The following is a 10,464-nucleotide window of genomic DNA, read 5'->3' as shown; positions in this document are numbered from 1 at the left end:
GAGTATAATGCTACTATACCACTTTCAGTACCGCCTTTTACCGAAAGAGAAGGCTTTTGAACGCTAATACAACCCAAGTCGAATTGAATCTATACATATACTTTCAATCATGATGAGACTGCGCTCAACGCTTTTTGATCTAACCATTTCCATACAACTGTGCATTCGTAGCGAGTAGTGACCTCCACATCGTAGGGGAGTGTATCTCGATCCACGAACGCTATATCATAACTTAACGCAAAAACGAATATATTGATTTAAGAAGAAATATGCTATTCTTTGTAACAAACCTGTGTGGAGGAAATTGATTTCTTCCGACACATAATTATACTATTTTTACTAGCGATATAAGAAATAATATTTATCAAACTATGTCGTAAGAACACAAAAGTTGTGATGAGAGCAATCAAACATGGCATTAAGATTATTAAATGCAAACATCGTAAAAAAAATATCTATAATCTCATGTTTCCAAAAAAATCATCGATGCTAAAAACTTTTCTCTTCGGAACGTCGATATATCGAGGCTTAAATTTTTTTTTAAGTGAAGCACACCAGGCAACTTCTTCCCAAAACACGATTCTGAAAGAAAAACTTTTCTGAATTATGTTCGTGCTTTTAATACAGTTGAACCATGAATTAAGGTAAATTCCATGTAAGAATTTTGTAAAATTATAGGACGTAATTTTCTCAAATCAGTCAAAACCATCATTTTAAAAACTCACGTGATTTTAAAATGATGGTCTTAAACTCAAAATCATTCCGAAAAACAGTTAAATCAAAGTGGTTTCCGTTTAATTTAACTTTGTTCAAAATGACAATCTCAATCATTTCAACAGATTCTTTTTAAACAAAAATTATATATTAAAAAATCAATTTTTTGGATAAAAAAAATATTTTTTTTAAACATCAATTTTTCGAAAACGGTCCATTTGATTTTTTTTTCAAATCTTGGTTTTTAGTGTTGATAAACAATTACCACATAATGGCATACCAACTATATTTCGAATCGTGTATATTTTTTAAAAAGCTTTGAAAATTTTCTTAAAAAGCTTCTAGACCGAGAGCCCAGAGCAGATTTTGGGAGTTTTTGGATAACCAAAAATGGGTCATATGTATGTGTAGGTAATAGCGTCCTGATGAAGAATTCGAAAGTCTGGCAGGTTTATTTCACGGCATTCTATGGTTTATGGGGAGTTGAAAAATGCATTTTTTCCGATTTTTGTGTCGAGTATATAACCACTTAAATTCATATAGAGCCGATAAAGGGCGATACCTTGATTGCAAAAAGTTCGGTCCCAGACGTTTTATTCGCGGCATTACCCTCGCCAGACGTCCTTGAAGATTCGTTAAATAGCGATTTTCATACAAAAGTCAGAATATTATTTTTTGCAAGATGTATAACCGTCTGGTGGTAACTCTTAAAGAATTACCACTACCCATTGATAAAAAAAAATTAGTGCCAGACGTTTAAATCACGGCATTATCCCCACCAGACGTCCTTAAAGAGTCGCGAAATAGCGATTGTTGGAACGTATTGGTTCCGACTGAAAAAACTTGTTTGAATCTTCAATGCAGAAGTTTTAACCTTTTATTAAAATAAATTATTTAATATATTTACATAGAAAGTTATTATTTTATACTACTTACAATAGTTTTTTCTTCTTTTTATTTTCTTTATGTTTAATCGGTATCTTAGTATATTTAAGTTAGTTTTTAAGATTTAAGCTAAGATTTAATTTTAAGTGATTTTTTCACAATGGCGGCTGGTAGTAAATCAAGTTGTAAAAGGCGGAAATTCAAATCCGCCATTTTTACTTTTTGGAGCTGTAAGCTCAACGGGAGGATTCTTCTGGTACAATTTGTACAGCATTGCCAACACTTCCCCCAGGTAGATCCTTCCGTGGACTTACATCTTGAGAATTCGTAAGGTCTAGGACCGCTAGTTTAATCACAGGTCTTTCGTACACACCCGACTGTGTTTTGACAAAGGCGCTGCGGACTTGGTTATCTTTGGAAGTTTTGGTCAGTACCACTCGACCTTTTGGCCAACAATTCCTGGGGCTGTTTGGATCTGTGATGACTACTATGTCACCGACTTCTATTTGTTTTACTGGCTCGAACCATTTTGCACGACGAGTTATTGTGGGAAGATACTCTCGTACCCATCGTTTCCAAAAGTGTTCCGCGAACTGCTGCGATATTAACCAATTATTTTTTAGCACCCTTATGTCGTCATCAAATATTGCTAGTGGTTTAGAACCACTCGAAGAGCCTAGCAGAAAATGATTAGGAGTAAGTGCCTCTTCGTTTTCACTATCGATAGGGATGTATGTTAACGGTCGTGAATTAACGATATTTTCTACCTCGATGAGCATACTACGGAGAAGTTCGTCGGAAGGATTCCGGTCTGGCATAACTTGGTAAAGTGTAGTTTTTACAGATCTTACTAGCCTTTCCCAACTTCCTCCCATATGCGGCGATCCTGGAGGGATGAACTTCCACTTAGTTGATGTTGAAGTAAAGGTTTCTATGAGCTTGTTTTGGTTTATATTTTGAAGTGCTTCCCGAAGCTCTCTCTCAGCCCCAACGAAATTTGTCCCGTTATCGCTGTACATTTCGATTGGGGTTCCACGACGGCCTATGAAGTTTCGGATCGCCAAAATACACGAGTCCGATGACAGTGAGTGTGCTACCTCAAGATGTACCGCTCTAGTTGTGAGGCATGTCAGAAGCACACCCCATCTTTTTTCTGTTCTTCGGTGAATGGTTACGTTCATTGGTCCAAAGTAGTCTACTCCGACGAAAGAAAACGGACGGCAAAAGGAAGCAAGCCGGGCTGGTGGAAGTTGGGCCATAATAGGATGAAGTGGCTTAACTCTATTGTTCTTGCATACCTGACAGGCCCGTCTTACTGCGGCTAGAGCAGCTCTCAGTTGTAATATGTGGAATTTTTGCCGAACTTCGTTGACTACCGTCTCATGGTGTTGATGGTGGTACTTACAGTGTACCTGCATAATAATTAGAAAGGTCACTCGATGATCTCTTGGAAGGATAATTGGGCGTTTCATATTCTCATCGACCCCTTCTGCATACTGAATCCTTCCGACTGCCCTCATGACGCCATTTTCATCCAAACCTGGACAAAGACTGTATAATATGCTAGATCGTTCTATCAGTTGGTTAGCTTGTAAGTCTGCGATTTCCTCAGCATACACACTATACTGAGCTTCTTTAAGAAGTGCAACCTCGGCAGACTGAAGTTCTTTTCGGGAAAGGGGTCCGACCGATCTCTCATATTTAAATTTCTTACTACGCGCATTATAAGTAAAGCGGAGTGCGAAAGCTGTACTTCTCAGCAACCGTATCCAGTTAGAGTTTTCATTATAACGAAATATATTTTCTCTAGATGTGTGGATATTGAGGAAGCATGTTTTAAGTTCTTCTTCTGTATCGTTTTCATTAATGGGAGTTTCCTGTGGCCAATGTTCCTGATGTAGCTTAAGGAATTGGGGTCCAGTAAACCACCGACTCGTGGTTTTGAATTCTGGGATCTTCTGCCACTTTGTTGCCTCATCAGCTACATTCATCTTCGTGGGGACCCATCGCCATTTTGATATGTCAGTGAGATCTAATAATTCGCTTACTCTGACGGCCACAAATTGTTTATACCTTCGGTGATCCGATCGAATCCAACTGAGTACAGTTTTTGAATCTGACCAAAAAACAATTTTCGAAAAGCTCATATTATGCGACTGCTCTATACTCTGGGCAAATCGGGCACCCAAGACAGCAGCCTGCAACTCAAGTCTGGGTATTGAAAGATTTTTCAGAGGAGCAACTCTTGTTTTAGCGCCGATAAGAGAACACTCAATTCCATCAATGGTCTCATTTCTCAGGTATGCTACTGCAGCAAATCCGTTTTCACTAGCGTCTACGAAAACATGTAGCTGTCTTTCAAAGTCGCTTTTTGGGTTATGAGTGATGTAGCATCGAGGAATTTGGAGCGTTTCCATTGAAGGCAAGAATTTGACCCACTTCAGCCAATTCGTGTACTCAGAATCTTTGATTTCTTCGTCCCAGTCCACTTTTGAGCGCCAAATATCTTGTAATAGAACCTTGACGTACATAAGAAAATGGGCTATCAAGCCTAAAGGGTCAAAAATCATCATAAGAATCCTAAGAACATCACGTTTCGTGGGACGCCGGACACCGAAAAGCAGTTCGGAATTATTTATGCTTTTACTAAGTTTATATGTAAAGCAGTCTACTGACGTGCACCACCACATTCCCAGAACTTTTTCTGTGGTCAGTTCCACATCGATGTTTAAATCTTTACTATCTGTGGGTTCTGCGTTCAGTGCTTTGAGGACCGACGTCGAATTGGAAATCCAATTCCTTATTTTAAACCCACCCTGACTATGCACAAATCGAACCTCTTTGGCCAGTTGAATTGCCTCTTCTTCGGTAGCTACGCTGTCCATTAGGTCATCGACATAATGGTTTTCCCTAATGGCACGGGCAGCTCTAGGAAATGCTTGACTGAACTCGTCAGCATTTTTATTTTTTATAAACTGGGCAGAACAAGGGGAGCATGTCGCCCCAAAGGTCATTACGTTCATCACATATACATCTGGCTCTTGTTTATCGCTTTTGCTCCATAAAAATCTTTGAAAACTGCGGTCTTCGTTCCTTATCTGTACCTGATGGAACATTTCCATAATATCTGCGCAAATTGCAATGGGATTTTCTCTGAATTTATATATAACCGAGGTTAGTGAGGTTAGTTGATCTGGACCCTTGAGTAGCATTGAATTTAAGGATACGCCTTGAACTTTAGCTGCCGCATCCCACACAATCCTCACCTTTCCTGGTTTGTTTGGGTTGTAAACCGGGAAGATCGGAAGATACCAAGCTTTTTGGTTTTCAACAGATAATTCGGTAGCAGACAATTTTCTTGCATAGCCCTTGGACACGTATTCTTTAATTTTATTGTCAAGTGTTTCAGCTAAATGTGGTTCTCTTTTCATGCGTTTGTGAAGACAAGACAATCTCTTTTTGGCCATTGGAAGGCTATCGGGCATATGTATTTCATCGGTCTTCCACAGAAGACATGTTTCGAAGCGCCCTTTTCTTCGAATGGTGTAAGTATTTAGCAATTGTAATGCACGTTGATCCTCAGTTGATAGAATTGTCTTTTCAAGGTTCGTAGCTCCAAAGGTGTCACTTGAAATAAACCCTTTCACCAAACGCTGTAATTCAGAATCGTCGCATTCACAACAATGAAAGCCATTAAATTCGTAAGGGCATGTCATGTCGGCAGGTTTTGCACCAAAACAGCCATGCACCATCCAACCAAGACGTGTTTTAGTCGCAACTGGTTGATTCGAATTTCCCTCTCTATACCTCAAGGGAAGGCTCAACTTGGAATTATTCAGGCCGATAAGCAATCGTGGTGTCGCGCGCTCATATGATTCTATTGGTAATCCACTCAAATGTTTATATTGTTGCTGAAGACGAACAAAGTTTACAGATTGTTCAGGCAGCTGTAGCTTCTTGACCGTGTGTACATCTGCAATGGTAAATCTTTCTGCTTTTGGTGCTGTGCCAGATATTTGAAGAGAAATTATTTCTGAGTTATCTTCGTACCTGTGGGTATTCCCAGTCCATTGCAAGCAAAGAGGCCGTGGAGTTCCTTTCAACTTCAGCTCTCTAGCAATATCTTCGTCTATTAAAGATAGAGAGGAGCCATCGTCTAGGAAGGCGAAGGTGTAAATTTTGTTGCTTCTACTGTAAAGCACTACGGGCACTACGGGCACAACACGGAATAGGATGAGATCCGAGTTGTTGCTGTGAGTGCTGCAGTACATTTGCCTATGGAGTAGAATCTGTCCAGCCTTAGATGCCAGTTGTTCATCATTATGCAAAAGCTTATTGTGCTTATATGTACAACCGTTTTTGCCACATACAGTGGTGGAAGCGCAATATTTATTACTGTGCTTTTGTAAGCACCGGCGACATAACTGGTGCTCTCTTACTGCTGCCCATTTAGATGTACGGTTGAGTTTCAAAAATTCTTTGCAGTCGACGACCGACTCGCAATCTCCTTGGCATATACAACATCTGGATTTTATTACTTGTAGGACATCAGGGCTTGCATAATCATCGTGGACATTGAGAAAACCTTTTTTAGCGTTTTTTTTTTTCTTGTTGTTTATATTCGGATGTGAATGACGGAATGTCAGGTAAAAGAACGCTGTTCGCAGCTTCAGCAAGCTCATATATCCACATACTAAAATGGGACAGGTTGCAATCTGGTATTCCTCGTTTATGTCTCGCCCAATCAAGGCGGATAGTCGGAGGCAGTTTGTGTACTAGGTGATTCAGAATTGTTGCGTTGTTAAGGTGGGCTACTAAACCCGAAGCCTCAATGGTTGCACATAGATTTTGGACAATAAGCGCAAAGTTCACAAGAGTCTCCAATTTTTCACTTTTGGGAGCTGGTGTTGATTGTATTTTTTGTGTCAGTGCATGAACAACCAGTTCTGGGTCTCCGTATAGCATTTTGAGTGTAGATATAACGCGAGGCACGCAGCTCGGCTGAATAAGAAGACTTCGAACTGCTTCCAAAGCTTTTCCTTTCAACGATTTTTGTAGTCTTACAAGGTTCTCTTCATCTGTGAAGGCACATATTTCGGTACTTCTACAAAAATTCGAAATAAACAATGGCCATTCGTCTGGGCTTCCTGCGAAGCTTTGTAGATCTCGTGATATCAGGTGTCGAGACGCTATATTGGCTTTTGAAAGTCCATGATGGTTGGACAGTCCAAACGGAGGTAGGCCAGACATCTGTTGAGTTGAAGAGTTGCCGCGATATGAGTTGTAGATGTCAAATGAATGCTGTTGTTGGGGTGGTAGAGGAGCATGGGTGTTGTGAATGCCAAATGACTGCTGTTGCTGCGGTGGTGGAAGAGCAAACGACTGCTGTTGCTGCGGTGGTGGAAGAGCAAATGACTGCTGTTGCTGCGAAGGTAGAATGGCAAACGAGTGCTGTTGCTGCGGTGGTGGAAAGGCATGGTTGTGTGGTTGATTTAGTGGTCGAGAGGGCTGCTCAGGTTGCCACGCGCATTGATGGTGCAATGTTGACTTCTTAAGTTGCGGTGGAGGCACATGTTTTGGCATGTGTGGAATCTGTGCATTGCTCGCTGGGGGATAGCTGATCGTTGTTGATGCGAGATTGTCGTTCGGATTTTTGTTCAGCCAGCTTTTAACTTTCGTTATTGATGAAGAGGCGTCATCCTCCTCAGATTCTGATGTATTATCCGCTAGCTGACGAAGGAGTTTATATTTTCTCTGCAAGTATTCCTTATCCCGTGTTTCTTTCAGTTTCAGTTCTTCTTGATCACGCTTCGCCCTCAAAAGATTCTCCTCCTCCAACATCTGCAACTCAAGTTTTAGCTTTGCAGAACCTCTGGTGCTAACGGACCACAAACTCTTTGAGGTATTACCGTGAACATTGGATTTTTTTATGTTCGCATGGGAAGCAGGCATATGGTTTTGTGGAAGTTGGGTACTACTCATAGCAGAGGAAGATGTAATTTGGACTGATGATGATATTGGGTTGATGGTACTTGCGAGACTCAAAGCAACATTCGATGACGGAAACGCTGCGTAGCTTAGACGACTGTTTATTGGAAGGGTTTCGTTAGGATATGGGTTAACGTTTGTAGTATATGTTGTTTTTCCACCAAAGGCAGAAGATACAAATACCCTATTGGCTGAAGTGAATATAGACTGATCATATGGGGCATTTAAAGAAGCATGAGGCAAACAGGCATTGACGGAATCTACAGTATACGTCAACGCATCGTATGTAGAGGCAGGACCAATTGCATTCGCTGTAGGTTCCACCCCAGATGTAGTGTAAACTGCAGAATTCGTTTCATGCATTAGGCTTGATGTGACGTTTTGATTCGAATCGATTGTCGTAGCACGCACCAATGAAATTATGTCATCGGAGGTTAAGGCGTTTATATTTGATGAAGACGTAGTATTTAAAGCAATATTGACGACAGGGGTTTGGCTAATATTTTCTATTGGGATAATATCCTGACCAGCAGACGCGAAAACTACTTTTGTACTAATAGGTAAATGAGTAGACTTACCTGTCGTGCACGTGGCGCATGTCCAAGGTTGATTTTGTATCGAACTATCGACTCCGGCGCATGTAAAATGGCTCCACGATTTGCATCTGTCGCATTGGACCATGTCTTCAAAGGAATCCGGTTGGTCGCATGAGCAGCAATTGAATTCATCTTGTATTGGTGATCTGCGTGTCTTGTTGGATTTGAAGAAGGCATCTTGGGTCTTTTTTGGCGGCATACTTTAGTTGCTGTGGTTTTGGCCTTTTTGATCGGGGTGCACTATTGTTAAAAAATGTTGGAACGTATTGGTTCCGACTGAAAAAACTTGTTTGAATCTTCAATGCAGAAGTTTTAACCTTTTATTAAAATAAATTATTTAATATATTTACATAGAAAGTTATTATTTTATACTACTTACAATAGTTTTTTCTTCTTTTTATTTTCTTTATGTTTAATCGGTATCTTAGTATATTTAAGTTAGTTTTTAAGATTTAAGCTAAGATTTAATTTTAAGTGATTTTTTCACAATGGCGGCTGGTAGTAAATCAAGTTGTAAAAGGCGGAAATTCAAATCCGCCATTTTTACTTTTTGGAGCTGTAAGCTCAACGGGAGGATTCTTCTGGTACAATTTGTACAGCATTGCCAACAGCGATTTTCATGCAAAAGTCAGAATATTATTTTTTGCAAGGTGTATAACCGTCTGGTGGTAACTCTTAAAAAATCACCACTACCAATTGATAGAAAATAAATTAGTGCCAGACGTTTAAATCACGGCATTACCCCCACCAGACGTCCTTGAAGAGTCCCGAAATAGCGATTTTCATACAAAAGTCAGAATATTATTTTTTGCAAGATATAATAATACATATATATATAATCGCTATTTCGCGAATCTTCAAGGACGTCTGGTGGGGGTAATGCCGTGATTTAAACGTCTGGCACTAATTTATTTTCTATCAATTGGTAGTGGTGATTTTTTAAGAGTTACCACCAGACGGTTATATATCTTACAAAAAATAATATTCTGACTTTTGTATGAAAATCGCTATTTCGGGACTTTTCAAGGACGTCTGGTGGGGGTAATGCCGTGATTTAAACGTCTGGCACTAATTTATTTTCTATCAATGGGTAGTGGTGATTTTTTAAGAGTTACCACCAGACGGTTATACATCTTGCAAAAAATAATATTCTGACTTTTGTATGAAAATCGCTATTTCGGGATCGCTAAGTAGGGTAGAGATTTTTAATAGAACTTTGTATGTTAGCTAAAATTCAGCTCGTTCTACATACTAAACCTCAAACATTAAAACGAAACTATTAAAAGTCTCAATTTCGCCTTACAAACGTTTGGTGGTTTTCTTTGAATAAAAATGTTTTACGCATTTATTTCATTATTTTGAACGGTAAGTTTTTTGAAATCTGTGACCGAATTTCTAGATCCGCGCCTGGTCGATTGAGTAACATCTCGTTTATTTTGTGAAAAGAAAGATTTAAATTTTTTAAATAAAAAAAAATTAAAGTTAAATTCACTCATGTTCACTTAACCCGAATGAGTTTCCATTTATTAGATATTCAATCGAAGTACAGTGTAATTTTTAAAAAAATATTATCTTAAAAAAAAAACTTAGGTAAAGCAAACGAATCACATTTATTCCGTTTTCTTTTGGTGGTTCGATCAAAAATTATTGCAACTTACTGTACTCCTACGCAGCCTTCACTTCAAATACGGTTTCAATATTAGATTGCAAATTTTATAAAGAAAATTGAAATGACAGCAGTTACACCTAATGACTTTTCGTGTCCAAAGTCCATTCCAATACCATAAACCCCTTGAACGACGTAAAACTATGATATACCATGCAACAAACAGCCCAGTTCAAAGTATCTAGGTACATTTACTTGTATCTCACCTGCATACACAGAATCATGCATTTTTAAACCCATTTCGCTGTATTTTAGTTTTTAACCAATTTTATACATCTACCGACACATTTGCTGTTCATATCCTTTTGAGAGTTTCTACAAATTGACAAAAAAAAAAGATAAGGAAAAGAGAAAACTCAAAGTTTCGTTCCACAAACCATAAAAAAAATTAAACAAATAAAATGCACGACTGTGTCGCATGTACTTGGTCTTGTAAATCAAAGCACACCTACCAATGTTTTATTTTACTATTTGACAGTGTTTTAGTTAATTGTCAATATGTAGGTATTTTCAAACATTTTGTTTTTTTATTTCAAAAAAACACAACGAAATTAGTGTTTTCTTTTTATTTTACAAGAATTTAATGTTTAAATTTGAACCACACAACACAATATC

At 38.7% G+C, this 10,464-nt stretch overlaps 2 protein-coding genes across 2 annotated transcripts; both read right to left on the bottom strand.

The window, feature by feature from the left end:
• Positions 1-1,835: 1,835 nt before the first annotated feature.
• On the bottom strand, positions 1,836-5,870 carry LOC129915184 (uncharacterized). Its single transcript, XM_055994657.1, has one exon. It carries the CDS (start codon positions 5,868-5,870, stop codon positions 1,836-1,838), a length of 4,035 nt encoding a protein of 1,344 aa, XP_055850632.1.
• A 319-nt stretch (positions 5,871-6,189) lies between these two features.
• Positions 6,190-8,787, bottom strand: LOC129915183 (uncharacterized). The gene is made up of 2 exons (XM_055994656.1): positions 8,563-8,787; positions 6,190-8,500 (listed from the first exon to the last, which is right to left on the bottom strand). Exon 2 carries the CDS (start codon positions 8,380-8,382, stop codon positions 6,190-6,192), a length of 2,193 nt encoding a protein of 730 aa, XP_055850631.1. The 5' UTR covers positions 8,383-8,500; positions 8,563-8,787.
• Between the last annotated feature and the right edge of the window lie 1,677 nt (positions 8,788-10,464).

The sequence above is a fragment of the Episyrphus balteatus genome, chromosome 3, assembly GCF_945859705.1.
Source record: "Episyrphus balteatus chromosome 3, idEpiBalt1.1, whole genome shotgun sequence".
Classification (NCBI taxonomy): Eukaryota; Metazoa; Arthropoda; class Insecta; order Diptera; family Syrphidae; genus Episyrphus; species Episyrphus balteatus.
This window is presented reverse-complemented; position numbering and strand designations above follow the sequence as displayed.

Bases quoted from the DNA above. Each gene is read 5' to 3' on its own strand.
- LOC129915184 (XM_055994657.1), bottom strand. From the start codon at position 5,870: ATGTACTGCAGCACTCACAGCAACAACTCGGATCTCATCCTATTCCGT.
- LOC129915183 (XM_055994656.1), bottom strand. From the start codon at position 8,382: ATGCCGCCAAAAAAGACCCAAGATGCCTTCTTCAAATCCAACAAGACA.